Source organism: Ruditapes philippinarum, unplaced genomic scaffold, assembly GCF_026571515.1.
Source record: "Ruditapes philippinarum isolate M1 unplaced genomic scaffold, ASM2657151v2 ctg2016_1_1_1_1, whole genome shotgun sequence".
Taxonomy (NCBI): Eukaryota; Metazoa; Mollusca; class Bivalvia; order Venerida; family Veneridae; genus Ruditapes; species Ruditapes philippinarum.
Genome location: NW_026861959.1, coordinates 40,008 through 62,133, shown reverse-complemented (window position 1 = coordinate 62,133; position 22,126 = coordinate 40,008). Strand labels below are relative to the sequence as shown.

The following is a 22,126-nucleotide window of genomic DNA, read 5'->3' as shown; positions in this document are numbered from 1 at the left end:
TGACAAAACTTATCTTTATAATTAAGTTTTGGTTATTTGTCTGTTTTGTGTGGGATTTTCTTTAAATAAAAAACGTACAAAATCAGTAAACGTATTCATTTATCATACAGAAATAATTTCTATTAATATTGATCATGAATTATTAAGGGGAAGTAAATGTTAAAAACTGGATATGTAAAGTTACATAAGTTATTCCCCTTCATTTGTCACAATTAAAACTGCGAATTTGCTTTTTTGTGGATTCTATTGATACGCATTACCGAATTTCTCAAACATAAAAGAAAATGTTTTGCAGCTTAAATTGATAATGTTTGGTAAAGATAGACAAATTCTTGTGTATTATATACATATATTCATATGCTTTTTAAGTAATTTCTTATCTCATTAAACATTCTCACATTACATAAACCATTATTTTGCAATGAAATATTATTATGTTCATGTCATGTGTCATTTATGTATTATATGTTGTATTTGTATATGTAATATGGTGATGAGCTTTTTATGCATAAACCAAGAAATAAAGTTTCTGTTCTGTTCTGCTATAATAATGATATTTTTCGGAACAGAAATCGCTTTTCTATATCCTTTGAAAAATAATTTTGGGCAAAAACATTACAAACGGTTCATTCTAAATTTCTTAAGAGCCAGAAACCTGAAAATAAACTTGTAGATTATGAATCCCTTTAATGTTCTCATCCTGGTTCACTACATATGTTTCAACTATGATTGAAATCGAGCAAAGCAATGCAATATTAAATTTTGCTTGTTGTTGGAATTCTTCTTACGTACTTAATTAGAATTATAAGGATGAGTTATAACTCAATATATGGCATTCAAACTAGATTTAATTCGAACAATACCGGTTACCCGCAGCACTTGTTCAAAGAAACTAACATGTAAAGATATATATATAAATATTACAAAGAATCAATACATTATAAAACAATATTGAACGTATAACAAAAATGATATTTGATGAGTTTTCTGTCCTTATTCACATGATAATTTAAGCACAGGGAAATTCATATCTTACCAGAATTTTTTTTATAGAAGTTTCATACGGATGGATACAAGGGTTGTCGTAAAAGGTGAACAAACCACCATATAGTCATTGTGATATATATACAGGTAATACGTGAATACAAATGTTTCATGTCTTATTTACAGAAAATATAAGATAATAATTATTACAAAATATCACTAGAATAACAAAACGCACCCGCTTAAACAAAATTAACAAACATAATATAAGCTTGATTTGATATCATCTATGTGAAATTAACATTTGTCAATCAATTTACTTTTGATATTACACATATTTTAGCTTTACACATGTGAAGCACACATGTATAAACATTTAATTAAAAAGTCTTTTTTACGAATAATGTTGATATTTCAAGTAGCAACATAACTGCCAAAAATCACCAGTCCTTAAAACAGCATTTTTCTATTTTTTTTTTCAAACGACCCCTTTATTTATACAACATAATACATGGCATAACACTTTTTAATCTATAAGAAAAGTCAGTGATATTATTTGTGTAACGATATCTTCCATTAAAATAACAATAGTACAAATATTACAAACAATCCTGCTATAATGTTTCCCGAATAGACCAGAACGTTCAAGACAGTCTCTCAAGTATATTCTCAAGATTTATTGGCTTTGTTTTAGATCTGTATATGTGTGATATTGCTCAGCATCCTGATTCAGACTCTCATACTGAGATTGACTGAAAAAAGACATATGAATGAACATGTAACAAAGAATAATGAAAACCATAAAGTAAAAGCAACTAACAATAAGCATGTAAAAATGCAGATCTAATAACAATAATTATTATGATTATGCCAAATTTTCAATTTACAGTATTTAGTCAACAATATGTACTTTAAACTTATTTCATCGACCTATCATTGTTGATAATTTGAAGCATTGAGCCAGCTGAAATATAAGCTACAATACCAAGGTCTAACAAAGGCTAGAATGTACTTTACACTTTTCCCGTAGATTAGTTACAAATGTATCTTATATTTATGTTCATATATAATAGGCTACGAATTTAGTATTATGAAGAGCATTGCATTAAAAATCAGTTACATCAATCTTGGTATTTATGGATATTTTATGTTAAAGCTATTTAAGAAATAACTAAATACTTTTGTAAATATTTATGATTTTCATACCTGTTTTGTTGTACTCTGGAGTTGACTGAAACAATTTTTAAAAAGAAACGGCTCGTAGTAAATTTCGATAAAAAAACCATATCATTCGTTTTAATAGCAATTATGCTGTGTTTACATCATAAATAAAGGTTAGACTTTTTATTGCAAAATAATAAAATATTTTTAGTTGAACATATGTGTTTTAGAATGCTGCACGATCTATAGTAAGAGATTAATTATCAATCTGAATAATGATAAATTAAATACATGTTAAATGAATAACGACATGAAAAAAAAAAATATTAAAATTCAACATACCTTCAAGAGAATCATAAGTTCCCCTGATTTCAGTATCTGCTCTGTTTTGAAGTTGCTCATAGGTATCCCTAATATTAATGATTTTCAAAACGAGTTCAATTTCAATGCTAAAGTTATCAGTTTAAACGTTGTAGTCAAAAGACGATTAAGATTAATTGATGGTATGCACCAACTAGGCCTCTCCCTAGTTTTGCCATTTTAAATTTTGAACTGATCTTTCATATGATAATGACAAATTATAAAATCGTAATTTTCGAAACAAAATCCACTGGTAATGTTATATCTAGAACAAGAAAAACTTTTAAAACATTCGTAACTTACAGAGCAGTTGGTGGCCCAGTTAATTCTATGTCACGAGAAACTGTCGGCTGAGTTTTCGAGCCTGTGTTATCAAATATCATAGGACATGTAAAACATTTAAATACTAATTTTTTATTGCGTCTAAAATTAAATAAACTAATGAACATTCAGAACCACATATGCAAAATATATCGTTTATAACATATATTAGAGACCAACATTCATAAGATCTGTTTGATAAAAGAAGAATTGTTACCACTGAAAATGGTAAATAATTTATAGAATATCATATTATGTTGTTCTCAATAACCTGTTTTATTAATAACAGCAAAAATAATCATTATAAAACTAATCAAGCGGTATAGCTACATAATTTATAGACATAACAACACGTTTTCTTCTGCATTTACTGACTAATTAAAAAAACAACACAAAAACAACAACCAACAAACGAAAGGAAACTAATTCTTATGTAAAACATGTAAAAGCGTAAGCATTATCTTAAAAGATCTAAACTAATGTAATGTTCAAATATGGTTGAATCGATAACTATTAATCTATTTTAAGTTTGCCTGTAAACCATATTTCTAAGATGATTTTCTATAAATGACAAACAACCGATGTTATTACAATACCTGCTATAATTCCTTTTCTAGTAAGAATGCACAAGGTACAAATAACACCAATAAGAATTCCAACAGCTAATACACCAATAACGGACCCAACTACAGCTCCTAAACTTACACACGTTTCGTTTGTGCCTGTAAACACAAAAAAGATCAATGCCCTACATAATCTTGCACTTAGCAACATTCGTATTAAATTGACCATTTGCATGCCATAATTATTTAGGAATTTATTTTTTCTGTTTCGCAAAACAAAAATCCTTGAATGGTTGTAACTCATACTTCGACATTTCATTTAGCACAAATTTGGACGGAAATGTATTCAGAACCCACGTCTTTAAATTCAATGCAGTTGACAGTAGTTCTAGCCTGTTTGAATACTCTGCAATGCGAAGGTAATGAAATAGGTGTATACTTTTATATATTTTAAGTTTATTAAGTATAGTGTAAAAAAAGAGTTTTTAAAATGAATGTCAAACATTATCATTGTTGACCTGCAGTTAAAACATATGAACAATTCAACGGGTGGACATTTTGATATTTTTGTCTTCTTATGTCTCAAGTGATTTCTTCTTAATTACAATTACACAGTATCATATATATATAGTCAGTCTCATAAGGTCAAAATCGTTACAATTAAAAGTGAAAGCCAGGTTTTCACTTCATGTTAAACATACGATAGTTGAACAACATTTCACACAATATGTCGTTTATATCATATGAAAAAATAAATATTCATAGCAATTTCAAATCTTAACATCATATATATATTAAAGCAATAAATTTCTACTTAATAAAAATAATTTCATACCTTAATGATATTGGTTTACAAAAAACAGACTATAAAAAAATTCCCTCGGAAGCACTAGTCAGAATGAAATGCGGAAAGTGCCAACAAGATTGACACGTGACCGGTTGTTTATTCTCAGCTAGTGTACAATATAAATTAACCGGGACGTTTTTGTACCATGACATAGTTAATCACGCAAAATTATTTTTGAAGTAACTTTTACATATACCAATCTCATAAATGTTTATTGATTTTGTGAAGTGACAAATAGTTTGACCAAAAGCAGTCTGTGCGTGCCTTTTATAGTATACATGTTCATGACCATGTCCACTTATTAAAAAAAAAAGTTTCACTAATACATTATTTTTTTCACTCAAATTTTTAAAAAAATATATTACTTTCAATACAGCAAAGGAAAGGTTTTTCTTAATTCATCCGTCTATACTATAAATATAATAAAGGTAGAAAGATTCGCCAGCGAAACTACCATTAGGCCTCATTTTACCTCCAAGATCTTTGTTAATTGTCAACCAATTTTCACCAAAAAAATCTACTTAGAAATGGTTTTCTTTCGAAAAATAATAATATACTTGTCGGTGCGGCAACAGATTTTAAACGAAAAACGATCTTTTTCTTAATAAAAAAAATTAATGTCAGTGCATGCAAACAGTTGAAACAGAAAATGCAGCTATAATACTATCGCTTACCGGTCTAAATTTAATCCAAAACGTATGTAGGTAGGCACTTTCAGAAGTTATTTTCACTTACTTCTTATATTTCCCGACATTACATGTATACAAACCCTGACCCGGATATACCTCATGCATACCACGTTTTGTATAATAAAGAATGAGCAAATCTGGGGACAGCGGGAAATCGGACATGCTTACTTTGAATATCCGTCTAAGGATTTGTACATTTTTCTATATAATTGCATATTTTTTGTAAGTTTAGCGACTATTTCGAGCACCCGAGAATACATTTTGTTTTTGTTTATTCAATTTTTTAACTTATTATAATTCGGATATGAACACAGTTGCAAATATTTTGTAAGTAGCTTCATATATTATTTTACCCTTTGATAAAGGTGGTTATTTTTTACTTCTTTATCCCTGCAACTAGTGAAGTTAGTTGAGCGAAGTGCGCTGTAAGAGCAAAGTTGTGAGTGATGTTTAAGTTTTGAAAACACTTTTGAGTGATTCGCGGAATTTATGGTAGTTGGAAGCAGTTTATTGATTGTACACTATTGAAGTCAAATGTCCGATTTCTTTACATGTGCCGATTTGCAAAATTTCGATTGTTAAGATATGAATTAAAAATACTTATGCCGAATTTTTGCAAATTATTTGCCGTGTGCTTAGATATTTCGATTGTTAATACAAATAATTGTCCTACATATACAATAATGCTTTATAATATTATAATTTCGCTGATATACGAACTTAAAGGACAATCCTTGAACGTATTACAAAAACCCACATAGACAGATAGAACAATGTAAAACAGTGTTACCTGTTTTACTCATATAATCGCCTGCCTCTCTACCATCTGGGTTTGCTGTAATTTAGGAAAAATAAAAATTATTTTAATAGCATATAACAGAGTATAAATAAAAAACATAAAGTTAAGTTCTGCGGATACTATTGTGCATGTCATTCAATGCATTGAAATATGACGAGTTTGTTTCTTGACAAGGCCTGTGGTTATGTATAACTTTTTATTATATACTTATAAATGAAATATTGAGAAATATTGATGAAATAAAATGCGTATTTTCATTTTCCGTATTTCCACTGTAAAAATTTATTTTTCACTGCAGTGAAACATATTTTCCGTATTTTCACTGGTGTCTTGCCGGACTACTTTCTTTTAAATTCTGCCAGTACACAAAATTTAAAGGAAAGTCTTTTAAATTTTAATGTCAAAAAAGAGAAAAATGTATATAATAAACAGAAAATTTAAGTTTTTTTCTATAAAAACATGATTTATTTTCATCTTGTGGCATGAAAATTACCATATTTCACTTGTGGCTAACGCCACTAATGAAATATTTATTTTCATACCACTCGATGAAAATAAATCATGTATTTATAGAAAAAACTTGAATATCCTCTATAATCATGCATTTGACAGAATAGTGCTAAAACGTTTTTGCTGTAGTTAAGTGCCAGTGGTCTCGTAAGATTCAAATAATATGTTACAGAAAAACATCCTTTCAAACCTCTATATGCTTCACTGTTAATTAAGGTTAACACTCACCAAAGAGTTTATTATCGCCAGAGTAAAAGAAGAAACAAATAAAGACTTGTACATCAAAAGGTAATATTGGTTTTGTCCAATCTTTAAAAGACGCTCGCAAACACGCACCCCAACGCACACTCATGTACACGAACGGACAGACGTTCTAACGGGACAGTAATAATGTGGCTTCTCTATTGTTCACTCTTTTGTTATTTGTAGCAACATAAAAGAAAATAGCCACAAAAAGCATTACTAAATGAATAACATCAAAGAGAAATAACAGTTACCTATTGTCCCTCTAGCCACATTATCATGTCCCGTGAAAGCGGACGAACGGACGGACGGAGAGAGAGAGAGAGGGAGAGAGAGAGAGAGAGGGAGAGAGAGGGAGAGGGAGAGAGAGAGAGAGAGAGAGAGAGAGAGAGAGAGATGATAACATGTTTCCTAAAACTGTATACGAGTATTTGCTATAGTTAATAGGTTGAACGACATTTCGAGCACTCCAGAATACATATGATGTTTTGATCTTTTTTTGTAATTTATCATCATTCGAATTTGAACTAAGTAGAAAAGATTTTTATAAACATAATGTTCATATGTCATTTGACCCTTGGACAGCTCGAAGGTCATTTTCCTTGCAACTAGAGAAGTGAATTCAGTGTGCTATAAGAGGACAGTGATGTATGATGTCAAAGTTGTAAATGAATATAAACATTTAGCTCCACATTTTACATGTGCCCGCTTTCCTATGTCGATACAGATACAAACGACATTTTTCTTTTCAAACACTCTGTTTAACAAGGCAAGGATTATTGTTATTGAAATTATTTTTAAAAAAGCATAAGGAATGTAAACACATTACCTATTATTTGTACAGTCAAATATTTGTGATCAACTTTTGTCTTATAGTGAACATGGCACATAAAACGTCTATTTGAAACTTCATCAGTATTAATATTTAACACGCAGTTTGGTGACAAGTCACATTGCTTCTTCGTTATGTGTTCATTACTCAACTCTTCAGTCCATGATATATTGGAGGCAGGAACGCTTTCAGCTTCACATTTTACATGTGCCCGATCTCCTTCAGAAATATTCAATGTCGATCCAGATATATTAAACCTTATAACTGGAGGGACTGAAATTTGAGATCAATACAATAATTATCATGTTTGTCATAATAGGAGATTGGTGCAATCGGAATATTTATCTTGATGATAAGCTCATATATGCAGATACAGATAAAAACTCAAACGCAGTAACACATAAATCGGAAAAAAGTTACTTAGATTACTTTACTGTAACAATGAAACAAAATACTCCAAGAATGATATTTCACATTCTAAGTATACGTTTGGATATAAAAATAATGCTAATTTAAATTTTGAAAAAAGTTGCAGCGACTTACACGTTTGAACTTTTTTTGCCTTCAGAGCGACAGTGTTGTATGATATTTCAGGTATCTATCTAAATATTAATCGTGATCTTTATCAACAAAATTAACGAAATGTCTAGAAACTTACAAGGCAGAAGTATTTTGACAGTGTCTGTAAGGTCAACAGGAAACTCGTCACACTCAACTATACACGTTACATCTTTACCATTGTCTTCTTCACTGACATTCAAGTTTACTTCATACACAGAATTCCATGCACCATGAGGTAGACGTACGTTCTCTGAAGACTTTTCTGATCCGATGATACCGCTTGGTGCACTAAACTGAACGCTACATGCTGGATTCGAGTCATACACAGTGCAAGTAGCATACATTCGGCTCAGCCGGTGTTCATCAACCTTGACTTCTAACATCACATATGTGGGAGGAACTAAACAAAACAAAAAATTAAACTTAAATACCATGTTCTGCTTTTGAAACAATTTTCATTTAATACAATATACGTTTTCATGTTACAGGCTCAAAATAAAAGGTTTTTTTTAAGATATTTGTCTGCGTTGATACAATATCATCAATTGTTTACATCAGTATGTATTTATATCAAGCGAAAAGAATCTAAAATATAGGGGAATTAAGCAGGCTATAAATAAAATATGATAATTATAATGTAGTATACACAATATATTAAACAAATTTAACAGAACAAAACGCACATTGATAATTAACTTGTTTTGGCGGTGGACAGTCCCGCACAATTTTGTACCATTCGTTATATCGACAGCACGTGATGTTTTCCTTGTTCCATTCTTTCTTAAATGTGGTCAAAGTGATGATGTTGGTATGTAAAGATGTTGTCGAATTATAGAAATGTGAGTCTACAGACGATACTGCTGAACCGGAAATGCTAAGATACACATTCGGATTAGGTCTTCCATCATCAATCGTGCATGTGATGTTAACTGCTTCTCCATCTCTCAGAATTTCCGGGACCGAAACTTGAAACGTTGGTGGTTCTGTTCATATACAAATAAAGGTTATATTACAATTAATAAATCTTTCATATCTAAAGTATAAAACATATGAGATTAAATTTATCAAATCACATCAAGCAAAGTTGGTAACATTCGGTATTGTATACAAAAAAGAAATGATTGTAACATTTGGCATTGTGAGTTTTCAAAGTGTAATAGTATCCAAACAAACCATCCTAAATACACATAATTTGCATAGAATACTTACTTATAACAAACATCTGAGCAGTAACATTTAAAGGTGACAACAATGCATCGTTCATGACCGAAATTATCACATTTTCCATGTGATGGTTGTCTCTAACCGTAAAATGTACTATATAGGTTGTTGAATTCCATTCTAGAGGTATATATGATTCCTTTCCTATTGTCATGGTAATGGTTAGAGGAGGGGTACCACCGTGTATCTCACAGGCAAGTTTAAACATCTCATTATCCTCACCAACAATACAGTTCCTGCAATTTTCTATGTTTTGTAATCCAATTATGACAGGTGTATTTGGTGGTTCTGAAAATATGTAAGAAAAAGGTTAACTGCAGAGAATCTGCAGAGAATTTGTGATCGTGTCTTTTCTGTTTTTTTCCTTAATTTTGTGTTTTCGAAATTTTCTTTTTACAACGCTTTGATATGTTTTACAAAACATCATAACTATACAAAAAACGTCATTTGTGCAAGCAACAAGATTCGTGCACATTTAAAATAAAACACATAAACTGGTATGATGGATAACTTGCTGTTACCCATTCGTCTACTTTATTATGAGTTTTTAAAAAGTACCCAACTGAGGTTATTTGTCAGAAAGGGACTGAAATCAACTTTTCGAGATAAGTTTTCCGTTTAGTATAGATTGACATTAATAGCTTGTGTAAAAAATTTCGCATCATTTGCTCACTCCGTTTTTCCATAGTAAATATTCTAATTGCGAAAACTGACCCATACTTGAAAAGTGTTGTAATGCTTTTCAATCAATTCGGGCAAAGAGTAGCAAAAAATAGACATTCATTTATTTATGAGTTATTTTTTCCTATCTTAATGATTTTAAGGTCTTAGATGGTCTATGTAAAACTTTCAAATAAAATGCATAAGATGCTTTGACCTCAGTGGAGATCCAAAGTAGTTTAGAAACACAAACAAACCTGGTAATTTAATCAGTATATCGTTTGTGTATAATAACCTCTCACCACAATAAACACTGTATCTTCCATTCATAGAAACACTTAACATATATATTGTCAACACATATTTGTTATTTTGCCCCACTGTCTCTTCGAAACTGCCATCAGCCAATATCAACGTTTCTATTTTTTTGTCGACAGTGTGTACCCAGCTTCGTTCGAAACTACCGCTATTTTCCATCACATAACTTGACGGGTAATATTCTATTTCTACGGTCCCATTCTTAATTAACTTCTCAGATCTGAGGTACACTAGTCCACAATGTCCTGTTTCTGGAAAATATTTTTAGGTATTTGATTCCAGGTGTTTAATTAAATAACATGTTGGCTCTGGCTTAAGTAACTAACTAAGAAGTGTTTTTTTTATAAGTTTGATTTTACGTCGCAGAAATACAGTCGTTGTCACATGGACACGACCTGGCGCCTGAGTTGTACTACCAATGGCCGTAAGCTTACTTTCTTCCTCATATTAAAGATTCCAATATCCCTGTCGATATTGGCCGGCAAGTGGTTTAAAGTCAACTACGGTCGACCTTAACCAATCAGCCATTGACACAGGTAAAAAGATAAGACGATTATTAATCGTAGAACCTATTCGGGTTTTCATTACAGAATTAAGAAATTAAGAAATTCCAATTAGTTGCACTTGTTTAAGAACCTACACTGATAAAAGCAGACTTATTCATATTACCCACAATGAATCGACATAAAAAGATCAGATGAGCCTCAATCAAAAATAAATAAAATCTAGAAGGAACAGATAAAAAGAGCCACCACCGGATGCAGACAACGCTCGACTGTATTTTTTATTTCTTGTTTCTTTTGTTTATTGTGTGTGCTCTTGTTGTTGTTCCTTTTTAAATATTTCGTTCCCTTTTGTTTTTAATTTACGTTAATGATATTGCAAATTTCCCTGTAATTCCCTATTAAGTATAACGTGACTTTTTGCAGATGATTATGCTTTAGCTGTGACTACAAAGTGACATGGAAAATCAACTCAATCACGATCTCAATATGTAAATAAATAGTCTTTACAATGGTTAGTTAACTGGAATCCCAAAACCGATGTTATGTTCTTCTCGTTTTGTAAAAATAGCCAATAGATATATTTTGATAATTTTCAATTACATTTGTATGTCATGTCAGGAACATATTTTTACAATAGTTTCTTTGGTGTCTAAATTTTAGTTCTATGAACATTACAAAATTTTAAGACCAAAGCATTACATTTCATACGTCTAGAATATGCTTAACCTTTATGGGATGGCTGTACCCAATATGTGAAAGATATTTTAGAAAGATGGGTATCTTTCGCAGAAAAAAGAAATATTAAAAAAAGGTTTACAAAGAGAAACATACATTGTCATTTACTGTCATTATCTTTAGCACTGTTATTTCTCCCTGAAGTACAAAATGCAACTGAAAAGCATTATAGTTTAAGAAATAACATCAAACTATGTTACTTTGGCAAGGAGTTCCAAACTTTATTCAGAATAAATTATCGCGTCATCAATACAACTTTGGAGCGAAATATTAAAAGGCATTAAAGAATCAAACACTTAAGCAAACTTTTAAAGAAAACTGAAAGAAACCTCCCATTATTCTGTCTTTCTTTATATTAATATAAACAGTGGGCGTTCACCAGCAGTACACCATACAAATGAAGTAGTTTAAACTCCGTCTTATAAAACAATCGTATTATCCGAAACCCAGCGTGTGAATTCAGTGTTATAATAGAAGATGCTGAACCTTTTTTGTTTCAATGCCAAACATATAGCCATCAGATGATACATCATTTTAGAAATACCGGATAATTTCACTTTTCCAGTACATAAAAGTTTCTTTTTTGGTATAACTTATTTAAATGATTCTCAAAACATGTTTTTAATCATGTTTCTAATTTTATTAAAGACCATAAAGGTTTATATTGTTTTACGATATTTGATTTTTTTTTAATTTTTGACTTGTTTTTATGATTTTATACAAATTGATGAGATTATCGACAACTGTCAAAATCCTAAAAAAATACTGTTAAGTGTAGGCAACGTAGTTAGATACATCTATAAATTTACTTATTTTTATTTATTTATTTTCCCTCCAATAATTACGGGGAAGTCAAAGCTTCTGCTATTGACTACAGGTGTTTATTTTAAAGGAAATACAATTTTTAAATAAAATAAAATAAAAACATAGAATTCTATCCCTATCAGTGGAATTTACAGTATCATTTCTTATTGGGCGCCGTAACGCAATGACAAGCGGCAAGTATTCCGATAATGAACCAAACGCAAATTATCGACTTAGTACAAGGTAACAATAAAAACCGAGGAATTCTGATTGAAAACGGACACATAGACTGGCCTCCTGCGCACTATAGGACAATAACCAGATTAAATGGAAACAGTGCATAAAATACCAAATGACACCTTCAAAACGGAAACTGTAACATAAAAAAGAACACTATTTTATCTGACTTCCCCTTTCATACTGGTTTGTCACAGGGCGGTCCGCAAAGCGGTCCCTCGCTTTGGCTTGCCCCACTATAGACTACAAGTGTATATTTAAAAGGAAATTAAATAAAAATAATTAAAAATATATAGATAACATATCATCGAAATGTTTAACACTATTTTTAAGTTGGCGCCTCCATTTTTATGTAACTCATGATAATCGCCGGATCATTCCAATAACAGAACAAATCGCAGCTTATAAGCAAAAGAATATAGCCGAGGTTTTCCGATTGAAAATTGTAGCGGTGCATAAAATACCATACGACACCTTTAAAACGAAAATATAAATAAAGAAATAAACGATTTTTTAATCTGACTTCCTTGTTCATACAGGCTTTGCCTTCTTTCTTATATGAAAAAGGCAAAGCCTCAAAGCGAGCTCTTTGACAGACATTATAGTAAAATATAATTTAAACCTACTGGCAGCTACACAGCCGCACACTGTGTACGGCCATTTCATGTTTTCTATGATATTTGAAAATTATAAATTGAATCTACTCGTCAGAAAACATGGATGAGAACTATAATAGGACAGGGAACCAGATTATAGTTCGGGAAATATGAAATTAGGCAAAGTCCTTGAACGGGGAAGTCGGTTAAAATAATCGTTCATTTTTATTTTACAATTTCCGTTTTTAAAGTACCATTCGGTTATTATGCACTGTTCCCTGTCATCTTATGGTTCCAATAAAAGTGCGCCAGACACCAGTCTACGGGTCTGTTTTGATGCGATGTGTCAATTTTCCATTTACTTCCGGCGAAAGTTTTCAAAACCAGTATTTAGCAGGTACCGCGTAGCCGCAAAGCTCGCTTTGCAAGCAGGCCCATCGGGCCAACATTTAAAAGCTCGCTATAAATCATTGATAAGAACTTGAGTAACGATGATAAACATTATAAGTTACGTTTAAGTAACCATTTTCTATATCACAGCGTTTAAATAAGATAAAACAACAACTATGATTGAAGAATAACGAGATTGGCGGACGGATATTCAGAATCATGAATACAAACAATTCTTACATTATTCAACGGTACAAAATACTTGCGTTTACTTATTATTTTAACAAAATGCTGATCCCTGTTACAAAACATACTTTTAAGAGAAAATAATATTATATTTTGGTGATTACTATATAAATTAATACACCATACCTTCAAGCGTCAGTTTACCAGCGTTCATCCAGCAATGTGATGTCTCATTATAATAATGTACTCGGTAAAATCTCTCGTCTTGGTTTTTCTCAGTGTCTGATAATATCATGTGGTAAATCATATTTTTCTCAAACTGATTAAACTTGTCGTTTAAGGGGAGCGTTTTCCACCGATCTTTTCCATTCATGCTGCGCTGCCATTCTAGAATTGCATTTGGATCATACGTGTCGGGGGTAAAAGAAAATTCGACATACCGTCCTAGTATTGTAGGTTTGGCAATACTCAATTGACCACAATTACTCAAACCATCGTCACCTGTAGAAAAATTCCATCATCAATTAAAACATTCACATAATATCTTACTGAATTCATGTCTTGTTATGATAATTACACTTAACAAATTTTATGATAAATGTTTCGAAAAGTTCTCGCTATTATATCAATTTATCACTTCTTACATTTTCCTGAAATCATTTATGCTGAAACAGTCGTTTTCAATTATTATGATGTTTTTCCTTGTTCTATCAGAATATGCCGGACTCACTTTCAGAGACAGATAACTAAACAAAAACTGTATCCCCTTGTTTCATTGATTCTTTTCTGTCATCATGCAATCAAGCTTAAAAACAATACTGTAGTTAAAACTTTCCTAAAATGGAAAGTCAATGTAAAGCGCAAAGAAATTGTGATGGCCAACATTGCTTCCATGTTCATATTTTGAAAATCTCGACATATTTTTGTTTCTTATTAGATTTTTATACGGATAACAATTATGGTCATATTTGATGCAAGCAACATTTCCCGGTGTTTCGCGTGATTGAAATTGTCTTTTTTCTATTTTTGTCACGCATGGTTGATTTAAATGCGATAACTTGATTTCACTTCGTAAGTTAGATATAACATTCCGAATAATAAACCTCTCGAAAGGCATTTTAAGGGGTGACTCATTCGAAATTTGGTTAAGTGTACTACTAAATTCATTTTCGTAAATATAGTTGAAAACAAATACATTTTTAATAATTCACCATCACCAACATTCGTCGATTAAACATTTATGCATGCTGATGAAGAATTAAGCTTAATAAATAAAGTTCTAAATGAGCACGCAAAAATAAATTTGAATTGAAATAAAAACAGTCATATGTAGTGACTAGTTCCTTTGTCATGTGATAAAAAATTCACAAACATGTAACTTTATAAATGCGACTAGGCTGTTATAAATTTAAAGCTTCAAATGTGGTATTTAGGAACCTCAGATCATTTCAATGTGAACAGTTAGAAATTACCTGTGCTATATGCCACCAGTTTGTGTTGGCCTTTAATATGACAGGGTCTCTGTCACTAAGAGAAACGCCGCCAATGATAATGTTGTAGTTTAACTAAGATGCGCGATAATCGGTTAAAGGAATAGTCAGTTGTGCAGGCTATCAGAAAGCAGTGATTCTGAAAACCGTTTAGACATTGAAAAAGTTTGTGATTGGTGGATAACAGGGCATTCTAGAAAAAATACAAAGGCTGTAAACGTCGGTTTTTATCCCCCGGGAATATAGAAATTATACAGTCCGTCCGTCTTATCGTACGAGATTAACCTAAAACGACAAGTTGGCAAGTTGAGTTTTTCTCAAGTTCTGCCTATACAAATGGATTTATTCTTAACACACTTACTATTCAACACAAAGTACGTGATCTGGCAAGTCACCAGTGCTTAAATAGATTTTTACACTTTACCCATACAACATTTTTTATGGACAAATGTCTTTCATATATGGTAGGAAAATAAATAGAATGGGATTCTTCCTTGTGATTGAGGTAGGGGTCAGTGGGTCAAGGTCACCAGTGCTAGAAATAAATTTTTCTTCAATTTTGGCCATAAGCCTGTATCTATTGACAAATATATTTTATATCTGGTAGGAAAATAACATACATGGTTTTCTTCCTATTGGAGGGAGTTAGGGGTCAGTTGGGTTAAGGTCACGAGTGCTAAAAATATATTTTTACACTTTTGCCCGTACAGCCTTTTTTATTGACAGATGTATTTCAAACTTGTTAGGTAAAAACGGTCATAGTATTCTTCCTTAAGATGGAGCTAGGGGTCAGTTTGGTCCAAACAATGTCATCTAATGCAAGTGTGAAGTTGTTTAGTTTCACGCTGTCTAGAATGAAAACAAAAAATTAGGAAGTACCCTTTTTGGCAATTTTTCAGTGTTATATACAAATAAATACGACAAAAACGTTTTTGCAGGATGGAGTTACAGCTTTTTTTTGAAAGGTGCAAAGATAAAAGTTAGTGATAGAAATGATATTGATAGAGTCGAACCATTTGCAAGACCCTCGCCTTTTGTTATACTGTTTGATTGATGTTTTTTGTTTTTGTTTTCAACGCCAATTTAAATAATTTTTGGTCATATTTCGGCGCTCGATTAACCTTACCGGCTTAAAATTTCTCGGATGACTAACCAGTGACTATCAATTTCCCCCGCAATAGAACGACTACTAATCCGACTAAACGATCACAGTATACTCAGTGTATAAGATCAATTTCAGGGAAAAGGTTAGCCGTGAACAAAAATCAAAACAGATAACATTGCCACTTCTTTAATATCTAGATCTGCATTTCTAACTATAGGGCATTTTTAACTATTTGAAATGATATCTAGATCATTTCATTTCTTTAACATTCTAGATCGAGATCAAACGATCAATATTTTTTTATTTAGAAATAGAATAAAATTATTGATCGTATAAGGCACAAAATGGTACTAAACAAAATTTACTGATTAACAAAGAAACTACCCTATATTGGGATAAAATCGGATAATAACAATAAAAATAGAGATCGAAATAAGAAACAACTTTAGGACAAATAACAATATTTGGTTCAGCTATAAAATCTTAATATCTTTAATAAATTTATTCCTTAATTTCATTAACAAGATATAGAGGATATTTGTTTGTTTGTGTGTAAGATGAAATTTTATTTCATCGAGTGGGCTTTGAAAACAGTATTCTCACGAGTGGCGTAGCCACGAGTGAGAATACTGTTTTTAAAGTTCACGAGATGAAATAAAATTACATCTTACACAACAAACAGACAAATTTTCTTTTTATTTTATGCTTTAAAACAAGTTATTAAAACGAAATTTCCATAATTTTAACGTTAATATTAAAATCTGTTTCCCCCATTGAGAGCCCCATTTAGAGGGAATTTCTCATTAAAAACAAGAAGTCTTGAGCTGAAAAATAAGTCCGCCAATCAAGGTTAAATGACGGTGATATTTATTCATTTTATTAAAAAAATATGAATGATCGCTTGTTTTAATAATAAAAACAAACAATTCTTGTAAGAGAAAAAGTCCAACCATCCATCCATATTTCTGTTACTTACTGCGAATTTATATTAGACCTGGCTTTGTAAAATGTAAGCGGCAGCCATTTTTTAAAGTTGTGTATTTCATGGGAGGAAAATAATTGTGTAAGATTCAGAAGGATATAATTTGGATTTGTTAGTCATACACCTTCTTAAAAGAAAGAAAACTTATTTGAGGATTGTAACAGACAAAAAATATGTGTTGACAGAAGTGAAAACATTCAGAAAAGGAGCTAGGAAAATGGAAAACTTGGAAGCTTGCTAAGGCATTGTAAGGAACCCTGGGTTGTTTTACTTATTTTACGAGTGATGGCTGTCAATGCTTTTCAATTTTTCATAAAGCATACGGCAGTTATTGCTCGTAGGATACTTTAATATGCCCAAATGTCATCAAGAGCAGTTTAGCATGGGGAAGGAATGTAATTTTCAGACTGTAAAAACGAAACAAAAAAAATTAGAGACGAAATTTTGTGATTGGAAATTGAAGGAATAGAAGTAAGGTTTCTCTCTTTATTACTTTTGACATTTAAGTTATTTATCTATTTCAGCTTTGCTATTTTTTTGACAGCCTGATATTGTCAGAATTGTCAGTAAAAATAAAATTGAGGTACCACATGGGGAAAATCTTAAAAAAGTAGTTTCGTCATTGAAAAAAGTGAAATTATATTTTGATAATTTTCACTGTGAAATTATCAAATATAATTTTCACGGATAAATCAGTAATCCACTGAAAAGCATAAAATAAAATTCAATTTCACTCTTACATGTAGCAAGTTACTACTGGATATAAATAAATTACATCAGGCTTTAAACATTATCAAGCTAAAAGCCAATCAAACCGTTCTATTTAAATGTAACATTACAACAACATCATCTTTTTCGAAAACAAGTTTGATCACCTTAATTAAATGCCAATTATATTATAAACTACAGTAGGTATCAGATTATTATTCAGCCGATTCTATTTCGCTAGGGCTAATGGGAGTTTTTTCGCCAAATCGATAAAACCTAAGCTCAAGCCCATTAATAACCTTTTACTGTATGAGCATATTGTTAAAAATGAGTTTTCTTTGTGAAAGCCTCCTGTTTCAAATTCAAACTGCTATGAAAGGATGAACTTGGCACAAATGTTGACTAGACCATAGCATTTGAAACAGCAGGCTCAATATTTATTTTCCGGTTACCATGCCAATGGTTGACATCTCAAAATTGCAAAAATTCACTACGTTTCGTTGATTTTTTACAGCATAACTGATTTCAAAGTGCTGCAACTTTTCTCAATGGATTGAGATAGAGTTAAATGTTTTCAAGCGTTGGTTACACGTGACATTCGGATCGACCTTACGCCATTATAGTCTCTCACCAGATTTTCTTTTCGATGAGGGGGACTTCTGTCCCCCTCCAACCCTTCACCAAGCAGAAGGGGGCACATACCCCCTCTTGCAGCGCCGAAAAAGTAATCAATTTTCTAACCATATTTACTTCTCGAACGAAAACAAGTGTTTGTGTCAAAACAGGGCATTTTTAACTATTTGAGGCTCCAAAGGTGTTGAAAGTCGTCAAAACACGTCTATATGAGCTAAATGGTTTAAGATAATGGGATATAATACCAAAGTTCTTTACATCCAGGAGCAGCATGACAGAAATAAATTGAGTATGATTTTGTACCATCCAGGTAGCACAGTATCCGTAAACATGGTCCCATCGTAAACACAGTTTTCCAAAACAGACGTCTGTTTGCAAGTGATGACAATTATACGCAGCAAAAACAAGCGAAAGCTATCACAATCTGGTTATCCATAGAGAAATATAGAAACTAAAAGCATGTAAAAAATAAGCAGCAAAGACATGTTAATTAGCTTGTTACTTCTACTTATGGAAAACCTGACATGCACTTTTGCAAGATAACATTTTTAAATCACAGAAATAAATTTTGATAACCTGTTACTAATTATACGAGTAATTATACATTTGAAAATTAATAAAAGATATATTTTTGCTCACCACATTTTGTGATACCACAAGGCCGCCGATCTCCTTGATCTGTTGTAAAACACCAGGATTCGTTATGTCCATCTGGAGAACGACAGAAGTTAGCTGCGTCTGACTTTGTGGCATCTGGAAAGTCACTCGCACTGTATGTCTCAAACTGATCCCATCGTAAACACGGTTGTTCGTCTTTAGACGTCTGCTGATGTCCGTCGTACTTCGAAACTGTTGTGGTATAACAGTCTAGCACTACACCTAGTAAGTAGAATAATTCATCAAAAACATTAATGTCATAAGCAGCAAAGGCACATTGAATTGTTTCTACGGAATGAAAAACCGGTATAATGAAGAAAAGTGAACCCCATAGATTTATGAACCGCCCGGTTTTATTTTTTAAGTATATCGACTTAAAGATGTGACCCATGGTAAATGTATAATGACCACCCCACACTAAGAAAAATGATCCTCGCGAACAAAAGTGACCTCCTTTTAATAATGACTCCTCCATGTCAATTGTTTCTATTTTTAAAAGATACTAATATTTAATGACGAGTTGCTAAATCAAAGGGCTGCAGGCTCTGTGGTATTTTCTGATCTTTGCAATCTATATCGTACTGTATATCTGCTTGTATTTTCCTGTATAAGTTTAATTTTATGTACTATATTTCATCTTGCAGGGCACCAGAGTTTGATACATACGGGATTTTGCATAACTAGAGATGCACCAAAATATTATTTATGTTCATTTTTTATGACAGTCAAACTTTATCCTTGCATATCGTGGCTACTTCCTTAACAAAGACACTTAAAATTATTGTTTTTTAAAACAAACTAGTTGCCTCGACCGGGCTTTGAACCCCAGACCTCTCACACACAAAAGTAGCGCCACGTAGAAGTATACGCACAAAGCCTGAATAAAATCAAGTTATTCTGAATTTAGAATTTCCATTGCATTTTGGGTTTGTAATCCTTATTAATTTCGAGGTAGTTTGGTCACAATAAACCTGTTAAAATTGATATAAATAATTGAGCGAAAATCATCCCGCTAAAGCAGTCCGACATGTAGACTCTATATATAATTCCACTTCTTGACAGTCAGATTTATTTGTGTAGTATTCGGTAACCAACATCGCTAGAAAAATCATTTTCATTGATTAAAATCATATTCATCCGTCAAATATTACTTAAATATTTTAATACAAGTAAATATTTAATGAGAAGCGGTTTTCGAGTGGTTAGTGTTTCTTTCTCTAAATCCAGGGGTCTTTTGATGGAGCCTTTCGATGTTCACAATTATGTTTCTCCGTTGACACAGCTTGAAAAAACGGACTTCAGAGTTCAAATTAGGTTCCAGTTTTATTGAAAATGAAAATGTTAATTGGCTGCCACTGATCTTTTTTTCTCTCGCAATCTAAGCTTAATCTAGGCATTGTGTCTTTACTTAATATCAGAGACTAGGTAATTATTCGTCAGCAGTTAAAGTATGTATACATAGAAAAGGGATCCCTTTTCTAAGGCATTAGGACAGGGTAGTCAGTATTGCGGCCAGAATAGTAGCTTTCAGTAGTTTGATAAAGATAATCAATTTGAGCTCATTTAAACGGGGCTAATATTCTACAAGTTTCTAAAGGGGGAGTATTTTACTTTAGAGGGAGTCAGTAATTTATAGGAAAGTGGTAATATTTTCAATAGTGACCGGGGAAGGGGTCTTCGTTCCTTGGTGGTGACTTTACTTTTTTACAACTGTCATGATATTGCAATATTAAAGGAACTTCACGGAGGTTCAAAAGCCAAAAACTATAAAATTTGAATTTGTTATATAGATCAGCTGGATACTTAAAAACAGAAAAGATTGTTAAAAATAATTTAGAATATACATGTAAAAGGTAAAAATTGAAAATTGTATTTTTTGCTCAATTTATTGTAAAATGCGTTGCAACGGTTTTAAATATTTGGTAAATTTTCACAGTAAGAATAAACATTTTGGAAAAACGGAGTGTGCTGATGACACAAGTTATTGGTCTAGACTTATATATCAAAATAGATCTTGACCAAATATTTTCAGCCCCGTCATGTCAAAAAGCTTCAGATTCCCTTTCATATTTTTAAATCAAAAAGAAGTGAAGCAACGTAACAAAATATATTCAAAGTATAGAAGCAAAGGCGTATTGTCACGCAATAGCAGCAAAGTATTTTGATCAAGACAAGTGACAAATAAAACATAAACAAAACCTACCTTTGCTGGGTATGATGACTGTTGATAATATAGCCGAAATTACCGTGCACAGAGAACAGATATTCCTTGACATTTTATATATAATACAAATGTAGTATCCAAATTATTATTCATTAAGAATAAATACACAATTTCAAAAGAAAAAGTTAAACATTGCTGTAACTTTTAATCTTCTTCATGTTTTAAATAAACCATTGTTTACGATTACATGTAGTGAAATGAGTCGTGGGTTAGATCTAATTGTTTTACATGTGCGTGACATCCGACTACTAGTTCCCCCGCCAACACTATAAATGAAGTGTATATCACATCATACCATATCTGTTGTTTCCCCTGTTATTATCATCAAAAGCACCTTAAGTGAAAACTTCCTCAATCATAATTTAGAATTAAACTTTTTGTTACATTCGATTAAGTGTTTGAATTAGATAATGGTTGTAAATGATATTGTACTGTTGCAAAGTGATTCAAACGTTTGAATGATTAAAAATACTTATCAAAAAGGCTTTAACAAAATTCTACTAGCAGTTACAAATTTTTTGATGTTTGTATTAACGAGCAATATTGCAAGTGATGGTAATGGAAGCCCTCGTCTTTTCAAGAAGACCAGATTTACAAGATCAATTACCTTGATCGAAAGTCTTGACTTCTGCTGAAAACGTTGTAATAGCCGTTATAGTGTAAATTCCTACAATAAAGTTTTTTTATTTCATACTTTCCAGTGTTTTATTGAAAAATATCAGACGATTATATTCTGATAAACCACTAGTGAAATTTATAAAAAATAATTTTCATTGTAGCCGGAATATATCTGAATGCGAATGA

General features: G+C 31.7%; 2 protein-coding genes across 2 annotated transcripts; both read right to left on the bottom strand.

Annotated features, from left to right (window-relative positions):
* Positions 1–200: 200 nt before the first annotated feature.
* LOC132717467 (uncharacterized) lies at positions 201–11,076 on the bottom strand. The gene is made up of 11 exons (XM_060700937.1): positions 10,009–11,076; positions 9,080–9,379; positions 8,554–8,853; positions 7,968–8,270; positions 7,307–7,582; positions 5,716–5,760; positions 3,423–3,548; positions 2,809–2,869; positions 2,488–2,555; positions 2,191–2,215; positions 201–1,736 (listed from the first exon to the last, which is right to left on the bottom strand). Exons 1-11 carry the CDS (start codon positions 10,226–10,228, stop codon positions 1,661–1,663), a joined length of 1,800 nt encoding a protein of 599 aa, XP_060556920.1. The 5' UTR covers positions 10,229–11,076; the 3' UTR covers positions 201–1,660.
* Positions 11,077–13,680: 2,604 nt separating this feature from the next.
* LOC132717465 (phosphoinositide-3-kinase-interacting protein 1-like) lies at positions 13,681–21,600 on the bottom strand. Its single transcript, XM_060700936.1, has 3 exons — positions 21,302–21,600; positions 19,081–19,320; positions 13,681–14,024 (listed from the first exon to the last, which is right to left on the bottom strand). The coding sequence occupies exons 1-3, from the start codon at positions 21,372–21,374 to the stop codon at positions 13,696–13,698; spliced, it is 642 nt and encodes a 213-aa protein (XP_060556919.1). The 5' UTR covers positions 21,375–21,600; the 3' UTR covers positions 13,681–13,695.
* Between the last annotated feature and the right edge of the window lie 526 nt (positions 21,601–22,126).

Coding starts and splice junctions, on each gene's coding strand:
- LOC132717465 (XM_060700936.1), bottom strand. CDS start 21,374: ATGTCAAGGAATATCTGTTCTCTGTGCACGGTAATTTCGGCTATATTA. Junction 19,321..21,301: donor AGTCATCATACCCAGCAAAG/GTAGGTTTTGTT, acceptor TCTACTTACTAG/GTGTAGTGCTAGACTGTTAT. Junction 14,025..19,080: donor TTGTGGTATCACAAAATGTG/GTGAGCAAAAAT, acceptor ATTTTTCTACAG/GTGACGATGGTTTGAGTAAT.
- LOC132717467 (XM_060700937.1), bottom strand. CDS start 10,228: ATGGAAAATAGCGGTAGTTTCGAACGAAGCTGGGTACACACTGTCGAC. Junction 7,583..7,967: donor TGTCAAAATACTTCTGCCTT/GTAAGTTTCTAG, acceptor CTCAAATTTCAG/TCCCTCCAGTTATAAGGTTT. Junction 5,761..7,306: donor TTTGACTGTACAAATAATAG/GTAATGTGTTTA, acceptor CCTAAATTACAG/CAAACCCAGATGGTAGAGAG.